The sequence below is a fragment of the Myotis daubentonii genome, chromosome 2, assembly GCF_963259705.1.
Source record: "Myotis daubentonii chromosome 2, mMyoDau2.1, whole genome shotgun sequence".
NCBI lineage: Eukaryota > Metazoa > Chordata > Mammalia > Chiroptera > Vespertilionidae > Myotis > Myotis daubentonii.
This window is the reverse complement of record NC_081841.1, coordinates 116,309,241-116,334,820: the sequence shown is the minus strand read 5'-3', so window position 1 is coordinate 116,334,820 and position 25,580 is coordinate 116,309,241. Positions and strand designations below refer to the sequence as shown.

Genomic DNA, 25,580 nt, shown 5'->3' with positions numbered 1-25,580 from the left:
TAAAACAAAAAATATTTTTTGGCCATAGCATTGGATGGACTATTGTCATCATAGTGGCTATTTGGCGTGAACACAATCTTCTTTTGGAAATATTTAAATAGCATGCAAAATAAACAATGAAAATCTGTTTTAAATAAATAATGCTGTCATTAAGGGATTTAACTGCAGTTTATGTAACATTACCCAGAATCAATTACTTCAATTGAAAAAAAATCTTGGCCATGATTAAATTTTGTTGAAGGATTTAAGTCCTCTTCCTTAATGCTTGGTTGAAGTAAACCAGTAATTTTATTGACAACACCACTGAATGTAAGGTTTTTCCACACTCTGCTCCAAACTAAATGAGCCTCTTCTGACAAAAAGGCTGCTGGTTTTCTTATTTTGCAGTGCCCTGTACATTTATGCTCTGACATGTGGGCAAAGACATTGAAAGAAACCACTGAAATTAGGCTTTTTAGGGTAGTAGTAAAAAGTGGCAGCAGAGTAGTACCTCATTGCAATGTGCTGAGTTTTTCTTTCTTCACGAAAGAACATTTTCTGCCATTGTTCTGCATCTGTTCTCTCATTTTGAAACTGTTAATGTAAAAAAAAACAAAAACAAACACATTCAAACCTGTAAAGAATTTTTGTGAGTTTATTTGAGCCAAACTGTCAAAAATTGCCAGGAAAAAGAATCTCTAGCGAATGGCGTTTTTGTCCCCCACCCCCCATGTTTTATACATTACAATCATAAGGAGAAATGTAAGTGGGTTACATTAATTCCATTGGTGATGGATTAAAGAGGCAGGAAAGAGAAAAGCAGGGGCAACCTCAGGGATTGGATACAAAGTAAAATGATAGACACATACTTCTTTTACTTAGATGGGTGCAAAATAATTAACAGTCAAGAATTAACTCAATAATAATGAAGGAATTTGTGGTCTCTGTAGAGTGGTGCCTGTGCTTTGAGGGGTTTGGAAAAAAGGAAAATTGCTTTGACAATCCAATGATATGTTATTGTAGATGCAAAAAGACAATAGGCTCAGTTAAGGTAAATATTGAACTTTGTCAGGTGTAGGGTGTGACTACCCACCATAAACTGCTTTTTAATTAAAATGTTTTAATTTTAGACCAACCTTTGTGGTTACTTTAGGTCTCTGAGTTTGCAAAACTGCCACATAGGCCTTCCCGGAGTTAGTCAAGTTAGCATGTGGCCTCTTTTCAATGAACTTGCATTTTGTTTATTAAAAACAATAAACAAAAAGCAAACAAACAGAGGATCACAATCTGATGGCCAGCAGGATGGCAGTGAGGAAGAGAGTGAGAGTGAGTAAAAGAGTGAGAGGGGAGTGTGTAGAGGTGTGTGGTGTGTGTGTGTGGGTGAGTGAGGGACAATTAGATCTTTCAGGAGTCTTGGAGACTGGTGGATAGGGCTCTCCTGGAAGGGGAGCCCCTGCTACTGTGGTGGGCACTCCCATACCAGTGCAACTTTGGCACGGAGACCTTGTCATCTTGAAGGGGGAGCAATGGAGGCCAGGAGCACAGCCACACCAACAACCACACTGTCCTCAGACACCACACTGAACTGGCGGAGAGAGCCGTTTGCCTGCCACCCCTGCAGTAAGTGGCGCCCTCCCTCACTGCCAGCTCCCAGTAGTGACTGCAGGCTAGAGAGACCTCCCATGTTGTACCTTCCCGCCCTTGCAACTGGTCCCTGAACTTCAGGACTCCATGCATTGGGACTTGGAGAATCAGGGATGCCACGTGCTGGGATGAGGCATGCCCAGTTGTCAAGCCAGCACCCTGTGCAAAAACAATCCACATGCCAGAACCCAGCTCACCAGGACCACACCTGGAACCCATGTGACCGGGCCTAGCATACCAGGTCCCTGCGCACCTGAAATCAGACCTTCAGGGACCTCTGCACACCCAGCCCCTGTGCAGCCGGACCCATGCTGGAGTCACATATCAGAAGAAGTGTGCACATGCCCCACCAACCCTGAGGACCTGTAGCGGACAATTGAGGAACCAGATCTGAGGGGGAAAGGAATACAACTCAGAGCAGAGACACAGGCATGAGACTCAAGGAAGACCCAACCTCTGGGGTAAGGAGTCCTGAACCATTGGACTGCTAGGGGCTTCAACTTCTTGGATCTCAAACAGGTTGTCCAGGGCCAGGATCCTTCCTATGCAACTCACGGTACATAGAAATAAATACAAAGTGACAGAAAAAATGGGGAAACAAAGAAACAAATTCCAAAGGAAAGAAAAGGAGAAATAGACAGAAAATAAAATAAATGAAACGGAGGCAAGCAATTTGTCAGAGAAACAATTCAGAGTAATGGTTATACAGATGCTTAAAAGGCTGGATGAGAAATTCACCAACATATGCAAAAATCAAGAGGAAATGAAGAATGACATAGCTGCAATGAAGAACACAATGGAAGGTTTCAACAGTAGATTAGAAGAGGCTGAGGACCAAATAAGTGAGTTAGAAGACAAAGTAGAAAATACATCCAAGCAGAGCAGCAACTGGGGGAAAAAAGTAAAAAGCAAGAGGAGAGTCTAAGGGAGCTATGGGACAAAATGAAACGAAACAACATCTGCAAAATAGGGGTGCCAGAAGGAGAGGAAGCTGAACAAGGAATAGAAAACCTGTTTGAAGAAATAATGAGAGAAAATTTCCCTGACAGGGGAAGAAAAAACTCACACAAGTTCAAGAAGCACACACAGTCCCAAGCAAGATGAACCCAAAGAGACCAACACCAAGACACATTGTAACTTGCCGGGGTCCAGCCCCAGCGGGTCCAGGGGTCCCCAAAGGTGTGGACGGAGTCGGCGAAGAAGGAATGACACCGAGACAGTGTTCAGTTGATCAGCAGCCTAGCCAGGATCTCCAGCCAAGTTCTGCTTAGGATCTCCAGCCAGGTTCTGTGTCCATGTTCTCTTGCTAGGTTCTCCAGGTTCTCCAGCCAGGTTCTGTAGCCATGTTCCCTCGCTAGGTTCTCCAGCCAGGTTCTGTCCAGGTTCTCCAGCCAGGTTCAGTCACCAGGTTCTAGTCAGGTTCTCTTGCCAATTTCTGTAGTCAGGTTCAGTCCAGGATCTGTCTCTAGGTTCTGAGGCCAGTTTCTGTCCAGGATCTTTTGCCATGTTCTCTCCAGCGAAGTTCTTCTGTCTCTAGAGAACGTTCTGTGTAGGTTCTGTCTTCTGGATCTTCAACTAAGTTCTGTGTCCTGTTGTCTTGTTACATCTGTATTTATACCAGTTGATTCAATCCTATCAATCTCTATTCCAAAGGTTAGGGCGTTTCTTATCTCCATTCCAGGGAGTAAAGATTATGTAGCTTAAGCATGATTGTTCGTAGTTAAAGTGATTAATTACCCGCCTGGCACTTAGTTAAGAGGTTTTATTCCCTCCCTAACTTCAGTGGAAAATCCCTACCTGGGGAAACAACCTTTCTCCGAGAGGTGACCTTGGTTAAAACACATAGTGCCAAGAAGGGGAGCAAACATATTAAGAACAGTATGCCATATATGCCAGGTCCCTTGAAACAGCAAGGATGGACCGGCTCCCGGCAGTAACTCAATTGGAAAACATCAAAGTAAGAATCTTAAAGGCTGCCAGAGAGGAGAAACCTAGATGGCGGCATAGGTAAACACTGGAAATTGCTGCCTCGCACAACAACTTCAAAAATACAACTAAAAAACAAAATGGACATCATCCAGAACCACAGGAAGGCTGGCTGAGTGGAAATTCTACAGCTAGAAGGAAAGAGAAAAGCACACTGAGACTTAGAGGATGTGTGGAAATAAAGTGCAGAGGTATGGAGGCGCAAGAGGAAAGGGCTGGCAACTGAGGACACGGGTGTCTTTTCCAATCCGGAGGGAGTCTCAAGCTCCAGACTGCTCTGAACTCCAGTACCAGGCAAGTCTCTGGGGACCCAGACTCATATGGGGAGAAACTGGACTGTCTGGCATCGGTCGGAACTCAAGGGTGGCTTTCTCTTAGAAGTGCTTGCAGCAATTACCGGGACACTGAGACTCGGGGCCTCTTAGGGTAGGACTGAGGAGCAGCCATAGCTGCTTGATCTACCCTGTTGATCCCCTGAGACTCCACCCCACCAAAGCTGTGCGTAGAGGCTTTTGCATATGAAAGGCCTGGCCCTTTGCAATCTGAAAATTACCTAACAAACTGCAGCTGGATCAGAGAGACCCAGGACTTCCAAAAGAAAGCCCAAGGCCCCACAGCAGCTTGCATTGCTTCACAGCTGGGCCTCATCTGGGCACCTCCAAACCCCAAACAAAGAAGAGGAATCTTCAGATCTCTCCATAGCTCCTGCTGGGTAGCCTCAGGAAGAAGCGAAATTAGCACTTCCTTAGAGATCCAAGAGCCAGTGTACCCAGTGGTCAGAGTGGGACCGCCCAGATTACAACTCCTCAGATCCATAAGGGACACACTCAGGGGGCAGACTCAGTGAGCACCAAAGCCCCACTAAAACAAGTCTTGCCCAAGAAGGGTGTCTCCAGCACAGAAGTTCTCCCATTATAGACACAGTTGATTCTCACAGCCAATTGGCCTGGAGGTCAATTCCTCCCAGTGATACCTACAACAACCAAGGCTTAACTACAACAAGACTGTGCACAAAGCCCACAAAGAGGTGCACCAAGAGTGTCCACCTCAGGTAATTGGGGAGGCTGAGCCACTGGGCCTTAGAGGACACCTAGCACACAAAGCCACTCTATCAACACAGGGAAGCATAAAAAAAATGTGGAGATAAAGAAACAGGTCACAAATGACAGAAATGGTGGAAAGCAATTTACTGGATATAGAGTTCAAAACCACGGTTATAAGGATTTTCAAGAATTTTCTAGAAACCGCCGATATGTTTAGTGAGACCCTTCATAAATCTAGTGAGACCTCAAGGATATCAAAAGGACCAACTAGAAATTAAACATAAACTGACTGAAATAAAGAATATTATACAGAGTTCCCACAGCAGACTAGAGGATTGCAAGAATCAAGTCAAAGATTTGAAATACGATGAAGCAAAAAACACCCAACCAGAAAAACAAAAAGAAGAAAGAATCCAAAAATATGAAGATAGCGTAAGGAGCCTCTGGGACAACTTCATGTGTACCAACATCTGAATTATAGGGGTGCCAGAAGAAGAGAGAGTGCAAGATATTGAAAACCTATTTGAAGAAATAATGACAGAAAACTTCCCCCACCTGGTGAAAGAAATAGACTTACAAGTTCAGGAAGCACAGAGAACCCTGAACAAAAGGAATCCAAAGAGGACCACACCAAGATACATCATAATTAAAATGCCAAGAGCAAAAGACAAAGAGAGAATCATAAACGCAGCAAGAGAAAAACAGTCAGTTACCTACAAGGGAATACCCATACGACTGTCAGCTGATTTCTAAACTGAAACTATGTAGGCCAAAAAGGGAGTGGCAAGAAATATTCAAAGTGATGAATAGCAAGGACCTACAACCAAGATTACCCAGCAAAGCTATCAGTCAGAATTGAAGGTCAGATAAAGAGCTTCACAGATAAGGAAAAGCTAAAGGAGTTCATCACCACCAAACCAGTATTATATGAAACTAGAGGCCCGGTGCACAAAAATTTGTGCACTTGGTTGGGTGAGGGGGGTTCCTCAGCCTGGCCTGTGCCCTCTCATTGTCTGACCCCGTGGGAGATAACGACCTGCTGGCTTAGGCCTGCTCCCGGGTGGCAGAGGGCAGGCCCAATTCCTAGGTGCAGCCCCTGGTCGGGCTCAGAGCAGGGCTCATTGAGGATTTGGGGCACCGCCCCCTGTCATGCACAGATCAGGGTCGATCGGGAGGTTGGGATGCCACCTTCAGTCATGCTCAGGGTAGGGACAATTGGGGGGTTGGGGCTCCGTTCCCTGTCACGCACAGAGCAGGGCCCATCAGGGGGTTGGGGAGCTCCCCCCGGTCACTCACAGAGTAGGGCCAATAGGGGAGTTGGGGCACCGCCCCCTGTCACACTCAGGGCAGGGCCAATGGGGAGGTTATGGCTCTACCCTGTCACACACAGAGCATGGCCCGTGGGGGGAGGGGTTAGGACACCGCCCTCTATCACCACAGAGCAGGGCCGATCAGGGGGTTGGGGCGCCGCCACTGTCACACTCAGGGCAGGGCAAATGGGGAGGTTATGGCTCTACCCCATCACACACAGAGTGGGGCCTGTGGTGGTGGGGGGGGGGTTGGGGCGCCGCACCCTGTCACACACAGAGCCACAGGGTGATCAGGGCGTTGGGGAGCTCCCCTCTATCAGGCACAGAGCAGGGCTGATCAGGGGGTTGGGGCGCCTTCCCCTGTCATGAACAGAGCAGGGCGGATAGGGAAGTTGTGGCCCTGCCCCCTGTCACACACAGAGCCGCAGGGCGATCAGGGGGTTTGGACGCTGCCCCCTGTCATGCTGATCCGGTGCCAGGAGGCCTCGCAGCTCCGCTGATCCTGGTGCTGGGAGGCATATTACCCTTTTACTATATAGGATAGAGGCCTGGTACACAGGTGGGGGCTGGCTGGTTTGCCATGAAGGGTGTCCTGGATCAGGGTAGGGGTTTCCACTGGGGTGCCTGGCCAGTCTGGGTGAGGGGCTGAGGGCTGTTTTCAGGCTGATGGGTGACTGAAGCTCCCAACCGCTCCTTTTTTTTTTAAATTCTGGGCTAGCTTTAGCTTTGAGGCTTGGCTGCTGAAAGCAGGTATCTGGTTTGTTTGGGTTCTATAATTGAAACACTGTTTCAACTCCAACTCTGAGATCCCGGCTGGCTGAGAAGCAGGTTTCTGGGGTTTTGTTTAGCTTCTATATTTGTAACAATGTTTCAAACTGCAAGCTCAGAGGCCGGCAGTGGCAGGCGGGGAACGTTGGAGTCCTCCGTCACTGAAGCAAGCAAGCCTCATGTTCTCATCAAGCTGCCTGGCTGCCGGCCGCCATCTTGGCTGGCAGTTAATTTGCATATCGCCCTGATTAGCCAATGGGAAGGGTAGCGGAGGTACAGCTAATTACCATGTTTCTCTTTTATTTGATAGAATGCTGAACGGTATCCTTTAAGAAGAGGAAGAAGAAGCAAAATGTAAAGATACCAATTATGAACAACAAATACACATCTATCAACAAGTGAATCTAAAAATCAAGTGAATAAATAATCTGATGAACAGAATAAACTGGTTAATATAATAGAATCAGGGGCATAGAAAGGGAGTGGACTGACTATTCTCGGGGGGGGGGGGAAGAGGTGTGGAGGGTGTGGGAAGAGACTGGACAAAAATCGTACACCTATGGATGAGGACAGTGTGGGGTGGAGGGGAGCTATGGGGGGAAAAAAGAGGAACAACTGTAATAATCTGAACAATAAAGATTTAATTTTTTTAAAAAAAAGGCTGCCAGAGAGGGACAGAATGTTACCTAGAAGGGATCTCCCATTAGACCAGGGGTCCTCAAACTACGGCCATTGGGCCACATGGAAATACTAATATTGTATTTGTTCCCATTTTGTTGTTTTACTTCAAAATAAGGTATGTGCAGTGTGCATAGGAATTTGTTCATAGTTATTTTTTAAACTATAGTCCGGCCCTCCAACAGTCTGAGGGACAGTGAACTGGCCCCCTGTTTAAAAAGTTTGAGGACCCCTGAGACTATCAACCTATTTTTCTACAGAAACACATCAGGCCAAAAGGGGATGGAATGAAGTATACAAAGTGATGTAAAGCAAGGGATTGAATCCAAGAATACTCTATCCAGCAAGGTTATCATTCAAAATTGAAGGTGAAACCAGAAAATTCACAGTAAAAAAAAGCTAAGGGAGTTTATTTCCACCAAGCCAGTAATGCAAGTCATGCTAAAGGAACTGCTGTAAAAAGATGAAATAAAATGGGAAGAAGGAGCACAGTCATAAAGAATAAAAATGGCGAAAAACAAGTACCTATCAATAATAACCTTAAACCTAAATGGATTAAGTGCTCCAATAAAAAGACAGGGTAGCTGAATGGATAAGAAAACATGACCCATATATATGATGTCTACAAGAGACCAACCTCAGAAAAAAGGACTCACACAGACTGAAAGTGAAGGGTTGGAAAAATATTTTCAGGCAAAAATAAAATAAAATAAAATAAAAGATGTGGTTGCAATACTTATATCTGACAAAATAGACCTCAATGTGAAGGCCATAAAAAGAGATAAGGGACTGACGCGGCCGGGGCGGTAGCTGAGCTGGAGCCGGAGTTTCAGAGATGTGGAAATATGGAGGCCTGAGCCTCTGCCACTCTCTTGTCCCTGACCTGGAAGCAGATCTCCCTGCCGGCTGAGACAGGTTGTCTTGTGGAAATGAAGGTTTAAGGACAAGTTGTCTACCAGATTAGAAGATGGGATCAAACAGCAGCAGAATTGGTGATCTTCTTAAAAATGAGTACTTAAAAAAGTTATCAGGCACAGAATCTGTCTCTGAGAATGACCCGTTCTGGAATCAGCTTCTCTCATTTTCTTTCCCTGCACCAACCAGCAGTACTGATTGAAGCTCTTGGAGGAGGCAACTATTTCAGTCTGCAGGTCTTTAGTTGAAAACAATCCTCGAACAGGAAACCTTGGTGCATTGATTAAGGTCTTCCTTTCTAGAACCAAAGAACTAAAACTTTCAGCAGAATGTCGGAATCACATCTTCATTTGGCAGACAGACAATGCTTTGTTTATTATTTGTTATTTGCTGAAAGTGTTCATCTGTGAGATGTCAGAAGAGGAATGACAACTTCATTTTAGTTATGAAGAAAAATCTGGCAGTTACAGTTCTGACTCAGAAGATCTTTTGGAAGAATTAGTCTGCTGTTTGATGCAGTTAATCACTGTTATTCCACTCATAGACCTTACATATGAAATATCAGTGGAAGCTTTATAAACAGTGGTTGTTTTCCTTTCCTGCCAACTATATCACAAGGAAGTTTTGCGACACAGCATTAGTCACAAGTATTTGATGCGAGGTCGATGTCTTCCATACACCAGCAAACTTGTGAAAACTTTATTGTATAACTTCATCAGACAAGAAAAGCCACCTCCTCCAGGCACCCATGTTTTCCCTCAGCAGTCAGATGGGGGAGGACTGCTGTATGGACTTGCATCAGGTGTAGCAACTGGACTCTGGACTGTCTTCACCCTGGGTGGCATGGGAAGCAAAGCGGCCAACACGGCGGCACTTTCTTCCCTCTGGCCAACCAGAGTCTCCTGCTCCTGCTGGTGCTGGCCAACCTGACAGATGCTGCAGAAGCCCCAAACCCCTACAGACAGGCCATCATATCCTTCAAGAACACACAAGATAACAGTCCTTTCCCCTCGTCAATTCCACATGCTTTCCAGATTAATTTTAACAGTTTGTACACGACTCTCTGCGAGCAGCAGATGTCTGATCAGGCAACTCTCCTATTGTATACATTGCTTCATCAGAGTAGTAATATTAGAATGTACATGTTGGCTCACACAGATATGGAAACTCTTGTTTTACCATTTCTTGAGATTCTGTATCATGTTGAAGAAAGAAACTCACACCACGTGTATATGGCACTTATAATATTGTTGATCCTTACAGAAGATGATGGCTTCAATAGGTCCATTCACGAAGTGATATTAAAAAATATTACTTGGTATTCAGTACAGGTTTTAACAGAAATTTCACTGGGGAGTCTCCTAATACTGGTCGTAATAAGAACCATTCAGTACAACATGACAAGGACAGGAGACAAATACCTTCACACAAATTGTTTGGCAGCTTTAGCAAATATGTCAGCCCAGTTCTGTTCTCTCCATCAGTATGCTGCCCAGAGGATCATCAGTTTGTTTTCCCTGCTGTCTAAAAAACACAACAAAGTTCTGGAACAAGCTACACAGTCCTTGAGTGGTTCGCTAAGTTCCAATGATGTTCCTCTACCAGATTATGCACAAGACCTAAATGTCATCGAGGAAGTGATTCAAATGATGTTAGAGGTCATCAATTCCTGCCTGGCAACTTCTCTTCATCACAACCCAAACCTGGTGTATGCACTGCTTTACAAACGAGATCTCTTTGAGCAATTCCGAATTCATCCTTCATTTCAGGATATAATGCAAAATATTGATCTGGTGATCACCTTCTTCAGCTCCAGGTTGCTACAGGCTGGAGCTGAGCTCTCGGTGGAATGGGTCCTGGAAATCATCAAGCAGGGAATTGTTGCTCTTTTGAAAGACAGGCTGAAGAAGTTTCAGGAATTGAAATTCAAGTATGTGGAAGAGGAGCAGCCCGAAGAGTTCTTCATCCCCTATGTCTGGTCCCTGGTGTACAACTCTGCCCCCAGCCTGTACTGGAGCCCTCAGGACATCCAGCTGTTCACGATGGACTCCGACTGAGGTCAGCCCCACCCACCCTGCCACCAAGCACCTTCTCGTTTTTTCTTTCTGGCGAACAGACCAGGGAGATGGCCTGGTGTCTTCTGTTAGGATCAGGAAACAGGCGTGTTTCCCTTGCACACTCAGATGTGGAGCATTGGTGCCAGTTGTTAATAGATCACTCGGCTTCGATTATAGTACAAAAGCAGGGGGAGGGGCACAACAATAATAAATATCCAACCTGCTGTCAATGAAAAAAAAAAAGATAAGGAAGGCCACTTCATAATACTAAAGGGAGCAATTAAACAAGAAGATATAACTCTGGTAAACATATATGCACCAAATACAGGAGCACACAAATACATAAAAAAACTTCTGGAAGGTATCAAGGAAGAGATCAACAGCAATACAATCATAGCAGTGGACTTTAATACCTCATTGACACCACTGGATAAATCCTCTAGACAAAAAATCAGCAAAGAAACAGCAATCCTAAACAACCCACTAGATCTGATAGAATTAATTTTTAAAAAAATGTATTTTATTGGTTTTTTACAGAGAGGAAGGGAGAGGGATAAAGAGCTAGAAACATCGATGAGAGAGAAACATCAATAAACTGCCTCCTGCACACTGCCTACTGGAGATGTGCCCACAACCAAGGTACATGCCCTTGAGTGGAATCCAACCTGGGACCCTTCAGTCTGCAGGCCAATGCTCTAAACACTGAGCCAAACCAGTCAGGGCCAATAGAATTAATTGACATCTTCAGAACATTTCACCCCAAAGCTACAGAATACACATTCTTCTCAAGTTCACATGGGACATTTTCAAAGACAGACCACATGGTAGGACACAGACTAAGTCTCTACAAATTCAAGAAGGTAGAAATCACCTTTTCAGATCACAATGGCATAAAATTAGAAATCCACTACAATAAAAACAATCAAACACATGGAGGCTAAATAGCATGCTATTAAACAATGAACGGGTTATCAAATAGATCAAAGAAGAAATAAAGAACATTCTGGAAACAAATAAAAATGAAAACACAACAATTCAAAATGTGTGGAACACGGAGAAACCAAGATGGCGGCATAGGTTAACGCTGGAGATTGCTGCCCTGGAGCAACCACTTCAGAGATATAACTAAAGGACAGAACGGACATCATCCAGAACCACAGGAAGGCTGGCTGAGTGGAAATTCTACAACTAGGAGGAAAGAGAATATCATACCCAGACTCAGAGGAGGCGCAGCGCTGAAGTGAAATACTCAGGTGCAGAGTGCGCGCACGGAGTGGGCTGGCGGCGGAGGGCGCGGTTGTTGTTTTCAATCGGGAGGGAGTTTCAGACTCTGAGCTCCAGATCCAGGTGAGTCTCTGGGGACCAAGACTCAAACGGGAGAAGCGGGACTGTGTGGTTTCGGTCGGAACTCAAAGGCAGCTTTCTCTCTGAGGTTTGCAGCCATTGCTGGGACTCTGAGAGGCAGAGCCCCTGGGGAAGGAACTGAGAGCAGCCATAACTGCTCGCTCCGCCCGCCCTGTAGATCCCCGGGGACCCGCCCCGCCCAAGCCCTGCGCAGAGCTATTTGCCGGATAGCCTCAGGCAAAGGCTAGATTAGCACTGCCCTAGAGATCCAGCACAGAAGCCCTCCCACTGCAGACACAGCGGACTCTCATAGCCAGTTAGCCTGGAGGTCAAATCACCCCCACTATTGCCAACATCAATCAAGGCTTAAAGGCAACAAGACTGCGCACAAAGACCACTAGGGGGTGTACCAAGAAAGCATAAAAAATGCGGAGACAAAGAGACAGGACAAAACTGTCAATGGAGGATATTGAGTTCAGAACCACACTTTTAAGGTCTCTTAAGAACTGTCTAGAAGCTGCGATAAACTTAGTAAGGCCCTCGAAAAGACTGGTGAGACCGCCGATAAATGTAGTGAGATCCTCAAGAAATCTAATGAGACCCTCGATGTTGTGATAAAGAACCAACTAGAAATTAAGCATACACTGACTGAAATAAAGAATATTATACAGACACCCAACAGCAGACCAGAGGAGCGCAAGAATCAAGTCAAAGATTCGAAATGCGAAGAAACAAAAAACACCCAACTGGAAAAGCAAAATGAAAAAAGAATCCAAAAATACCAAGATAGCGTAAGGAGCCTCTGGGACAACTTCAACCATACCAACATCAGAATTATAGGGGTGCCAGAGGATGAGAGAGAGCAAGATATTGAAAACCTATTTGAAGAAATAATGACAGAAAACTTCCCCTACCTGGTCAAAGAAATAGACCTACAGGTCCAGGAAACGCAGAGAACCCCAAACAAAAGGAATCCAAAGAGGACCACACCAAGACACATCATCATTAAAATGCCAAGAGCAAAAGACAAAGAGAGAATCTTAAAAGCAGCAAGAGAAAGAAACCCAGTTACCTACAAGGGAATACCCATATGACTGTCAGCTGATTTCTCAACAGAAACTTTGCAGGCCAGAAGGGAATGGCAAGAAATATTCAAAGTGATGAATAGCAAGAACCTACAACCAAGATTACTTTATCCAGCAAAGCTATCATTCAGAACGGAAGGTCAGATAAAAAGCTTCACAGATAAGGAAAAGCTAAAGGAGTTCATCACCACCAAACCAGTATTATATGAAATGCTGAAAGGTATCCTTTAAGAAGAGGAAGAAGAAAAAAAAGGTAAAGATACAAATTATGAACAACAAATATGCATCTATCAACAAGTGAATCTAAGAATCAAGTGAACAAATAATCTGGTGATCATAATAGAATCAGGGACATAGAAAGGGAATGGACTGGACTGACTATTCTTGGGGGGGAAAGGGGTGTGGGAGATGCGGAAAGAGACTTGACAAAAATCGTGCACCTATGGATGAGGACAGTGGGTGGGGAGTGAGGGGGGAGGGTGGGGCGGGAGCTGGGAGGAGGGGAGTTATGTGGGGGGGAAAAGAACAAATGTAATAATCTGAACAATAAAGATTTAATTAAAAAAACAAAAAAAACAAAATGTGTGGAACACAATGAAAGCACCCCTGAGAGGGAAGTTCACACTAGCACTACAGGCCTACTTCAAAAAAAACAAGAAAAACTGGCAATAAGTTATCTAGCCCTACAACTTAAAGAACTAGAAAGAGAGCAACAAGAAAAGCCCAGGGTAAGTAGAATGAAGGGTATAATAATGAGCAGAGCAGAAATAAATGACATAGAGACAAACCAAACCAAACAAACAAACAAACAAAACAAAACACCAAAAAAAAACCCACCCCAAGAATCCCCACAGAAAAACAATACAAAAGATCAATAGAATCAAGAGCTGGCTCTTTAAAAGGATAAACAAGATTGATGAATCTCTAATCAGGCTCATCAAGAAACAAAGAGAGAGGACCCAAATAAACAAAATCAGAAATGAAAGAGGTGAAGTCACAAATGACACCACAGAAATACAAAGGGTGTTAAAAAGACACCGAAACAGACTTCTTTTAGTCTTTATTGTAACTTTGTACTATCTTTAAAAAACTAGAACCTTGGAAGAATTTTCAAAGAATTAATGCATCATTATATATGAATCTAAATGAGGAACATTATTGACATTGAAGTGCTAAATGAGAGAAAATTTTCAAATGGGCTGAAAATGTCCATTTCTAGAACATATTCACATATGTGCAATATTATATATGTATCATGTTTACATGCATACATATACATATACATAAGATTGTACTGAAGCATCCTATCTAATAATAGAGAAACATGGTAATTAGCCGTACCTCCGCTACACTTCCCATTGGCTAATCAGGGCGAAATGCAAATTAACTGCCAGCCAAGATGGCGGTTAATTTGCATACATAGCTGCAATGCTGGGAGGCGAAAGGGATCAGAAACCCAGGCAGCAGGCAAGAGGTGGGGGGCGGGCAAAGGCGGCCGGTGATCAGTGATTGCATTGTGGATTGGAGGCAGAGAGAGCCCCGGTGGCAGCTGGCCTGCTTCCCCATGATCACCATGGTGATCTGAGGCAGAGAGAGTCCTGGCACAGGCCAGCAGGCACCCCTGGACTCCCCGGGGCTGTGGGTGCCAGCTGGCCTGCTACCCAGTGATCGCCATGATGATCGGGGGCAGAGAGAGCCCTGGTGCCGGCTGGCCTGCTTCCCTGTGATCGCCATGGTGATCGGAGGCAGAGAGAGCCGCGGTGTAGGCCAGCCAGCACCCCTGACCCCGTGGGTGCTGGCTGGCTTGCTACCCCGTGATTGCTGTGGAAAAAAGACCTTCAAGGCCTGTCCAAGGAAGATTTGCATTTAAAACTAAGTGGGGTGGTCCAGAACTGCGCGGCACTGACAACCAGGGCAGTCTCTGTGTCAGTGGCACATCTGTGGCTTGAAGTGTGGGGGGTGAGGGCCATGCAAGCCAGAGGCTTTGGCTGCAATGGTCAGATAATTTCAGCTCCAAGGCAGGCTCAATCAGGGAAGCCATGGGGACCTTCACAAAAAAAGAGAAGGCTGAAGAGGAAGGATACTTCCCAGAGCGGATTAAAGAACAGCTGAAAGCCTTGAAGAAACAACATGAAGAAGAGATCATTCATCATAAAAAGGAGATTGAGCATCTGCAGAAAGAAATTGAGCAGCACAAGCAGAACATCAAGAAACTGAAAGATCATGATACTGCGGCAGTGTCAGGGTGAGGGGACAGCCATATTTGTCAGTGCGCCGGAGCTGTCAACAACAAAAAGTGTGCGGGAGCTGGGCAGGCGCACAGACAGGCACACAGACCCCAGGCCCACCTTGCCACCACCTGGCCTCAGCCGCCACCGCTGCCGATGCCGTCTCATGGGGCCTGCGCCCCGCAGTGAGGGGGGGGAGGACGGGGGGGATGTCTTACAAACCGAACTTGACCATGTACATGGCCGCCACCTCCATCAAGGCCTCTGAGTGACTAGGACCACCATCTCTAACACGCAGGGAACAGAGAAAAGCCAGGTGCCCCAGAGCAAATATGCTGAGCCGCTGGTCATCATCGAAGAACTAGGGAAGGAGATCTGACTCACATAAGCGGGCAGCAAGAGCGCGATGGAGAGACTGAAAGGAGGCATCATCCACACGACAGGACTGGTTCGGGAGTGCTTGGACAAGATGGAGCAGAACACCAGGTCCTACTAGCCCCTAAGTCAGTGTGAAAGGCTTTCCCTCTTTTTCTAAGAAGCTCATGCTTGCATCCCCTTCAGATGAAACTTGGTTTCAAAATGGTAACAGCTTGGTTTCTCCTCCCCGTGCCCCTCCCGTGGTTCATCAGGCTCTGAACCTCCCCTCGCTGAGATGGAGAAGAGATTTTTGCAGTTATTAGATTTACATATTAGTTAGGAACTACCCAGGGCATTTTGTGTGTTTTTTTTAATCATTGATTTACATAATGCATGTCAGTTACCTATCACAGCAAACTGTAGTTGTCCTCCCAGATATGTGTTTCTCTTCTGGATACATTTCTGTTACTCACATGGTTCTTTATGTTTCTCTTCTGAGCTGATCCAACTCTGAGGGTTTGTTTCAGTGAGTCCTGAGGCAGCGCTTTAGTAGCCAGTGCCCATTCACCACACAGTATAAATTCTTTTCAATGTAACTTTTTTTTTTTGCTTAAGCATTTGCATGACTATTAGTACTTTGAAGTCAATTGCCGGGAGCCGGTCCATCCTTGCTGTTTCAAGGGACCTGGCATATATGGCATACAGTTCTTAATATGTTTACTCACCTTCTTGGCGCTGTGTTTTAACCAAGGTCACCTCTCAGAGAAAGGTTGAATCCCCAGGTAGGGATTTTCCCCTGAAGTTAGGGAGGGAATAAAACCCCTCAACTAAGTGCCAGGCGGGTAATTAATCCCTTTAACTACGAATAATCATGCTTAAACTACATAATCTTTTCTCCCTGGAATGGAGATAAGAAACGCCCTAACCTTTGTAATAGAGATTGATAGGATTGAATCAACTGGTATAAATACAGTTGTAACAAGACAGAAACACTCAGAACTCAGGAGACAGAATTCAGAAGACAGAACCTACACGGAGCCTAGAGACAGAAGAACTTCGCTGGCGAGAGCATGCCAGAGGATCCTGGACCGGGACTGGCCTCGGAGCCTAGAGACAGAGCCTAGCGGGAGAACATGGCAAGGGATCCTGGACTGAACTTGACTACAGAGATTGGCAGGAGAACCTGACTGGAACCTGGACACTGAACCTGACTGGAGAGCCTGGACAGAACCTGGCTGGAGAACCTAGCGAGGGACCATGGCTACAGAACCTCGCTGGAGATCCGAAGCAGAACCTCTCTGGAGATCCGGGCTGGAGATCCTGGCTAGGCTGCTGATCAACTGAACGCTGTCTCCATGTCATTCCTTCTTCGCCGACTCCGTCCACACCTTTGGGGACCCCTGGACCCGCTGGGGTTGGACCCCGGCAGTCAATCTTTAAAATGCACAAGTTATAAATACAGAAGAAAGAGCAATTTATTGAACCTTGCCTGACAAGGACCCCTGAAATTTCCCCTAAGGATGTATGTACATTTCAGTTCCACCTTTCCCATCAGTGGATCCAAACATCTGGAAGACAGTGAGTAATAGTGTTTGCATCTTTGTATGTATTTATTACTTGATGTAATAAAGCTTATTTTCATTAACAACAACAACAAAAAGAAACTGAAAGATGATGCTGATGCTTAAGTGCACACAGTTCCCCATAGAATGGCTACATACTGTCCACTTCTATGAAGACATAGTTCTGGTAACTAATATCTATCTGTGCTGCCAACAGATTATAATAAATTGTGATCTGTGGGGGAAAAAACCCAAAAAACCAAGTGGGGTGACATCGGAATTACCCAAGCGTACCCCCAACCCCTTCACCTGCCCAGACGCCTAGGGTCCCTTTATAGCTGTGCTGAGCCCAGTGCCGCCCAGTGGCCTGGACACCAGACCTGACTACCTTTCTGGTTTGGCCCAAACATCTGAAGTTCGCATTAGTTGCCAACTTAAGAAATTGGAGCATTCACGTAAAATCAGGATTCCCCACTTCTTTCCAAAGTGGCCAATTGGGCTATCAACCAAGGGTGGTCAGTGTCACTTCAACCCTAAGAGGAACCCCCAGCTTGGGGGTATGGTGAGGAGGAAGCTATCTGTGCAGACAGTTCAGTTGTGTAAACTCCCACTGACAGTAGCACAGCCCAACAGTGTGACCATTCAACTGCGAGGCAGCACAGCCATGAAACAGTCCAGCTGTTAAACAAGGCCCCTCTCCAGCTTTCAGGGGGCTTCACCTACTCCAACCCACTGCACTCCACTCTGCCCCAGTGAGACAGCTTCAGTGTTTCAGCTCCAGCAAACAGAACACGACCTAGTGGAAAGGGAAAGTATATCCATGGCCAGTGTTGCTCAATGGATAGAGCCTCTGCCTGAGGACTGAAGGGCCCAGAGTTCAATTCCTGGTCAGGGCACATGCCTGAGTTATGTGTTTGATCCCCAATGTGGGGTGTGAAGGAGGCAGTCAGTCAATGATTCTCTCTCATCATTGATGTTTCTATCTCCCTCTCTCTCTGAAATCAATCTATACTAATAAAAGGGTAATGTGCTAATTAGAACAAAAACTTCCAGACAACTTTCTGGATGTCCTTTTGGACAAAGCCATGGTGGTGGGGCCAAGGCAGAGGTGGTTAGGGGGATCAATCCGGCAGGGGAGAGCAGCTAGGACAATCAGGCTGGCAGGGGAGAGCAGTTAGGTAGATCAGGTCGGCAGGCAGGTGAGCAGTTAGGAGCCAGTGGTCCCAGATTTCAAGAGGGATGTCCAGCTGCCAGTTAGGGGGATCCCAGGGATCCGGCCCAAACCAGCAGTCGGACATCCCCCAAGGGTTCCCCGATTAGAGAGGGTGCAGGCTGGGCTGAGGGAACCTCCCCCCCACCCATGCACGAATTTCGTGCACCGGGCCACTAGTCTATATATATAAAAAACCAGCGACTGGAACCCCAGAACCACCAGAACAACCAGTTGCTATAACACCCACTGCAGTCAGCCAACCTGCCCAATCAGGGGCCGGATTGGCTGGCCAACCTCCCACGGCTCCTCCCCACTGCTGGCCTGGCCCCAATCGGCATCCATTGAGGCAGGCAGGCCAGACTCCACCCGTGCACGAATTCGTGCACTGGGCTTCTAGTTTTTAATAATAAAGAATTAGACACTACCTAAATGCCCTTAGTTAAGAAACTGGTTTATTAAATAATGGTGATAAGATTAACTTGAAATGCAGGCATATAGGGCAGGGGTCCAGTGTAAAACAAAGATGGGCGGAACATAGGCAGGGGCAGACATGGCAGTTTGAGCAATCCTAATCACAGGAACCAACCATGCAGAAATAATAAAATGTTTCTGGACTCAAAATGGGAGGCATGAGAAAACAAGGGAGGGCCTGCAGCAACAAGGTGTATAAACACATAGAAACAGAGAAAGTTCAGCATAGAAACAGATAAATTTCAGCATAGGAACAAAGAAAGAATACATAGAAACAGGGAAAGTTCAGGTCTGTTGCTGGGTAAAAACACTTGGGGAAATCAATTAGGTGACAACATGGATAGACATAGAGCAGACTTGTAGCAAATATATACCCCTAGAGTACAAGGCTTCACAGGCAGCCCATTATTGGGCCCCACTCCCTGTGTGGGGAGTCTGAATCTGCTTGTAATAAATTTTCCACACTTTTGCTTAAATCTTCTGGTCCAAGGAACTCATTCTTTGGTGTCATGGGACACGACCCTGGGGAAAAACCTGGGCTCATGGTTCAGTTATTACCTTTGATGGCTCAGTCTGAGAATCAATCTCTCCCCATCAAATGGTGAGCCTATTGACCCTATCACTTCTTTTGATGTTTCCTTTGTTGTTTTGGAAGCCTTGTTGGATGTCTGTCAGCCACAAAATCAGGTTGCTGTCTCCAAGGGGAACTTTTCTTTTTCAATTTCCAAATGCAGTCTAAGGCTTTTGGGCCATTTAAAATCAGGCTTGGGTTAGCCAGTTAAAAACCATTAGGGTGGCTGCCACATAAAAAGGCTCCCATGGAAGGATGAACTGGCTATTGGACCGGATTAGAAAGCAGTAGGCTTCCCGCCAGTTGCAAGACCAAGTCTGACCAATGACTAAATGAGTGCTTGGATCCTTATGCAGGCTCCGAAGATCAAAGAGGCAAATTCCACCCTCTGGTTTGAGAATCTCAAATGTTCTTATGAGTAATGACCTCCCAGAGATGTCTGGGGTTAAACCCTAAGACGTGCAGGGGCCTCATAGGGACTAGAGAATACAACCGTGATTAAATCCTGACCTGTCCAGGGAGTGCACAAAAGAGCTGGTCACTCAGTGCTCCAAGTCCTCATGGTTGTTTTAGACAGCTGGAGAAAGAAACTGAGACACATAAAAGGAGGAAATGACCAGAGGTTTCACTGCCTCTGTGAGTTCCCTTCATAAATAGCATACTTGGACCCACTACTTACAGCCCAACCCTGGCCTGTTCCCTTGTTAGGATTTCTATTGCTAAAGATCTGCTCAAACTTTCATGCCTTTTTCCTCCTCCTGCCCAAGGTTGGGGGTGAGGGAATGCTAAATTCTTCAGATCCTGGCCCAGGCTGGTTGATCTGTCATTCTTATTTTTTTTTAATTAAATCTTTATTGTTCAGATTATTACATTTGTCCCTCTTTTTTCCCCCCCATAACTCCCCTCCACCCGGTTCCCGCCCCACCCTCCGCCCTCACTCCCCACCTACTGTCCTCATCCATAGGTGCAAGATTTTTGTCCAGTCTCTTCCCGCCTCTCCCACACCCCTTCCCCCCCATTCCCTTTCTATGTCCCTGATTCTCTTATAATCACCAGTTCATTCTGTTCATCAGATTATTTATTCACTTGATTCTTAGATTCACTTGTTGATAGATGCATATTTGTTGGTCATAATTTGTATCTTTACCATTTTCTTCTTCTTCCTTTTCTTAAAGGATACCTTTCAGCATTTCATATAATACTGGTTTGGTGGTGATGGACTCCTTTAGCTTTTTTTTAATCTGTGAAGCTCTTTATCTGACCTTCAATTCTGAATGATAGCTTTGCTGGATAAAGTAATCTTGGTTGTAGGTTCTTGCTATTCATCACTTTGAATATTTCTTGCCACTCCCTTCTGACCTGCAAAGTTTCTGTTGAGAAATCAGCTGACAGTCGTATGGGTATTCCCTTGTAGGTAACTGAGTTTCTTTCTCTTGCTGCTTTTAAGATTCTCTCTTTGTCTTTTGCTCTTGGCATTTTAATTGTGATGTGTCTTGGTGTGGTCCTATTTGGATTCCTTTTGTTTGGGGTTCTCTGCGCTTCTTGGACCTGTAAGTCTATTTCTTTCACCAGGTGGGGGAAGTTTTCTGTCATTATTTCTTCAAATTGGTTTTCAATATCTTGCTCTCTCTCATCCTCTGGCACCCCTATAATTCTGATGTTGGTATGGTTGAAGTTGTCCCAGAGGCTCCTTACGCTATCTTCGTATTTTTGGATTCTTTTTTCATTTTGCTTTTCTGGTTGGGTGTTTTTTGCTTCCTCGCATTTCAAATCATTGACTTGATTCTTGTGCTCCTCTGGTCTGCTGTTGGGAGTCTGTATAATATACTTTATTTCAGTCAGTGTATGCTTAATTTCTAGTTGGTTCTTTATCACAACATTGAGGGTCTCATTAGATTTCTTGAGGATCTCACTACATTTATCGGCAGTTTCTAGAAAATTATTGAAAGACCTTAAAAGTGTGGTTATGAGTTCTATATCTTCCATTTCTGACATTTGTGTCCTGTTTCTTTGTCTCCGCATTTTTCTGTGGTTTTTTTTGGTGCAACCCTAGTGGTCTTTATGCAAAGTCTTGTTGTAGTTAAGCCTTGATTGTTGTAGGTAATACTAGGGAGGATTTGCCTTCAGGCCAAGTGGCTGTAAGAATCAGCTGTGTCTGCAGTGTGAGAACTTCTGTCCTCTAGGAAGGTGCTAATCTAGCCTTTGCCTTAGGCTATCCGGCAAATGCCTGTGTGCAGGGCTTGGGCGGGGCGGGTCCCAGGAGATCTACAGGGCAGGCGGAGTGAGCAGTTATGGCTGCTCTCAGTCCTGTCCCCAGGGATTCTGCCTCTCAGAGTCCCAGCAACCGCTGCAAACCTTGGAGAGAAAGCTGCCTTCAAGTTCCGACCGAAGCCAGACAGTCCCACTTCTCCTGTTTGAGTCTGGGTCCCTAGAGACTCTCCTGGATCTGGAGCTCAGAGTCTGAGACTCCCTCCCCATTGAAACAGACAACCACACCCTCAGCCCCCAGCCGCTCCGCATGCACTCCGCACCTTAGTATTTGACTTCAGCACTGTGCCTCCTCTGAGTCTCGGTATGCTGTTCTCTTTCCTCCTAGTTGTAGAACTTCCACTCAGCAAGCCTTCCTGTGGTTCTGGGTGATGTCCATTCCGTCTTTTAGTTGTATTTTTGAAGTGGTTGTTTGAGGCAGTAAACTCCGCCGTTAACCTATGTCGCCATCTTGGTTTCTCTCCTCCTACTTTCTCAATCTGTCATTCTTGATGTCCACTACTACAGATAGATCCAGCCATGTGTGAATGGAGGATTCCTTCATCTCCTCAATGCCTCCTTGGACCTGACCCGCACAGACCTGATTTCTTCCAGCTCCTTGCAATGGCCTTGTGGGGATAAGAAGGGATTTGGGCCTTCAATAGAATGTTATTTGATCCAAGGAGGGAATGCCCTTGCCTGAGGGGCACAGCTTGACCTGGTGTTCACAAAACACCATGTGCTGGTGAGCATTTAAAGTAGGATGGAGAGGTAGGTCAGGGCATTTTCCACACATTAGGGCATTAGATCACCAGACAGAATGGAGGAGGACTGCAGGGTTTGAATTTACAACAATGCTTAAGGCCCTTCAGCACTTTCTACAGTGCTCCCTTTGGTTCTTAGGACCTTTGAAATACAAGTACTTGTTTCAAAATTCTAGTCTGGCCATCTTTAAAGGCACAAGTTTCTAGGAAATACTTAGCCATGTGTGCAAATCAAATTAACTCATTTCAGTTTTGATTGCTAGATCGCCTGCTTTTATCTTTATTGCTAAAAGTCTGTAAAGTGGATTTAGAGCTGTTATAATGTCTTTTGCTTTGTTGAGAATGTGCTTTGAAACTAAGTATGTTTAAAATAGGTTCATAAAGGTCAATCTAAGAAATGCTGGTTATTTGCTTTCTTGGTTATTGAGGTTTGATGAGACTTCTAGAAATTATTAATTGGAAATTATGTAATTTTGGTAATGAAAACATGGTACATAGAGATGCATTTTAAAAACTAATTATTTCTAAAAATTGTAAAAAGGTTTATAAGGAAAAATGTTAAAGGAAATTAAAATAAAGCCAAACTATGTGGGCAATTTGCAGCCAATTTGTAAGTAACAAACCATTATTTCCCTCAGCCAAGGACAGAGAACAAGTGGTTAAAAATAAAAACCTCCCAACAGAGCGGGAGGGGGGAAGGCAAAAGGGAAAAAAGCTCTTTTACTCCCTAGGCAGAGAGGCTGGTAGTCTCAAGGCTTGTCAAGGTCAAGTTGCCAGGTGTCTCATGATTTCTGAAAAGACTACAACAAAATAAGAGGGAATCTTAAGAATTGATATGTACCAGAGTATTCAACAGAGCAATTTTAGGAGGTTGTATAATGCCTTAGTCCCCGACCCAGCCTGCTTTTCGGATTGGCTGGAGGCCCATCTATACTTCATGAGCCAGATGTATAGTTTTACTTGCTTTGACTTTTCAATGGAGATACATACTTTGATTGCCTTAGTTGATTGGTTTTTCACAATACAGTCAAAGTCTCTCATATAAATTCAGTTGTGTGAGAAGACAAACTTCAGTTTAATGACTTTTGGTAAAAGTATTCCTAATTTTTGAACTTTGTTTTTCAAGTACAGGGAAACAAGGCAATTTAGTAAAATATATATTTTTTCTCCCTACTTAATCCCTCTGGATTTTGGCAATCCACAATAAATAAGTCATAGCAATGCATTTGTTTGCATGAGTTCAATAAGACCAGTTTCCAATAATAGCTTTATTAACCAAGAATTTTGCTGGGGTGTCATATCTGAGAGAGACATGCCTGAACTCCGGGTGTCACCAGAAGACTTAAAGCCAATGTGAGCACTTTGGAGAACAGCCTCATACCTCGCTTGGTCACATAGTTCATGGCAGTCTTTCCAGGTAAGAAAAGAAGGTTACTTTCCTGAGAGATGGCACAAAAAAGAACCTCAAGACATCTGTGAGGACCTCAACTTGAGGAATGCATCCCAAATCTTCAGGTATTAAAGGAAAGCCTGATCGCAGCTAGGAAGCTGACTTCTTTGCCCTGAGGGGATCATTAAAGCTCTATTATGAGAATCCACTAAAACAGATTTTAAAAGAGCCTATACAGTCAATTACTGTTCTTGTATTCATGCAAACCTTCAGGCCAAATTAAAACTAGACTTAATACAATAAATAATTTGGTCTTTAATAATAAAAATAAGGGTAATTTTAGGGAGAAAAATCATGTTTTAACAGACTCTATAGTACACAATAGTGAGTTGATTCCAATTAATTGTTTAGAAGTTTTATCTTACACCTATGAATTGAACTGAATCCTAAGTTTGTCTAGTTTTCTTGGATGTTGATCTACAACTCTCCAAACTAATACTTGCTTTTCTCCCATCCTTATCCTTGGAATCATTGAACACTAAAACACTTTTCCTTTCACAGGACCACTTGTCATAATTCTTGTTGTTCAGTTTGTCTCCACCAGGTTATAAACCCTACTCACACACAGGGAATATCACCTCTAAATACCATTGCCATCTCCTTCCATGCCCAGGCCTCATCATCCCTCTAACAGAGAACAAGGATTTTTTGGCTCTGAAAAAAAATGTCACCCCCTTTAATGTGGGATCTGTTTAGTCCTTTTCCAGTCTGTCAAAAGGAAAATTGTGTGTTTTATATATAATCTTTTGGTCAAATTAGTTTAACAAACTTCCCAGGGTTTGAATTTTAAGAAACTAGACAGATTTGTAGGAATCGGCGCAAGTCTTAGTCATTACCAGAATTATAGGAAAACCTAGAATAAAGTACCCCTGCTCGAGAGGCATAGCATGCTTCTGATACTTACACCTTCCCATATGCAGGAGTGCATATAGGCCCTGGAGTTGAGGGCTTTTTCTTTCATGAGAAAAGCAAGTAGAGCAGAGAACTGGAAAGGCGGGGGTGGGGCGGGGGAACAAAAGAGACTAAAATAAGCCCTCCAGCACTACTTGCAGTGCCCCTCCATGTTCCCAGGTAAATAATATACTAGACACCTGTATTATCTAGAAGGTTACCTTACCAGTGGATGTAAAATTGTAGCCTTAACTAAAGTAGGGGGGAATGGAAATATAAGTCCCTCATTGCTGAAAGACTAGGGAGACCAGAATGAAGAAGATAGATCTTTTGATAGCGAGGGAGTACATAGGATTAAGGCTGGAGCTGTTTGTATTCTCCCTGGAGCTCTGGGTGGTGGCCACCCCAGAGTTTTGGGTACTGGCTGAACTCTCCCAGCCCCCGGCCTAGAGTCACTTCCTTTTAAACTTCCAAACACATTAGAACCATCTCAGACACTTTCAATCAGGTATATGGCTTAGTACAGGCTTTCCCACTTCAAAAACATTAGAATCATCTCAGACACTTTCAATCAGGGACACGGGTTAGTACAGGCTTCCCCACACCTGGAGCAGGATGGGTGCCTGGTAAGAACACGGTGGTAAGTGGGCACAGTCCAGTAGGTCAGTTCTGTTAGTGGGCACATACTAACAGGTTTTCTTGCCCTAGATCTTGCTGGTAAGTGTGACTAGGTCTGGCAGATCCTTTTTTGTAGTCGCACACAAAGAGGCATTCATCAGATATCCCTTATCTAGGAGGGAGAGAGGGAGGCAAGGAGGCCTGGAGAACTGCTGAGAAACACAAAGAGAGACAGAGACTAGAGAGACTGGGATGGAGAGATGGAAACAAAACAGACTGGGCCTGAAGAGGCCTGGATGGAAGGGAGGCCTGTGGAGGACAGGAACTGAAATGTTTCACCAACCCCTCCCCAACTCATGTGTGGTGCTCAGAAATGAGCAGGGAAGCCAAAGCCACAGG

General features: G+C 44.9%; 1 protein-coding gene across 1 annotated transcript; it reads left to right on the top strand.

Annotated features, from left to right (window-relative positions):
* The first annotated feature begins 8,202 nt into the window (after positions 1–8,202).
* LOC132228250 (dymeclin-like) lies at positions 8,203–10,604 on the top strand. Its single transcript, XM_059684343.1, is given in 3 exon segments — positions 8,203–8,517; positions 8,520–9,202; positions 9,205–10,604. Coding segments are annotated over 3 exon segments (2,001 nt in total). The 5' UTR covers positions 8,203–8,375; the 3' UTR covers positions 10,381–10,604.
* Positions 10,605–25,580: the final 14,976 nt, after the last annotated feature.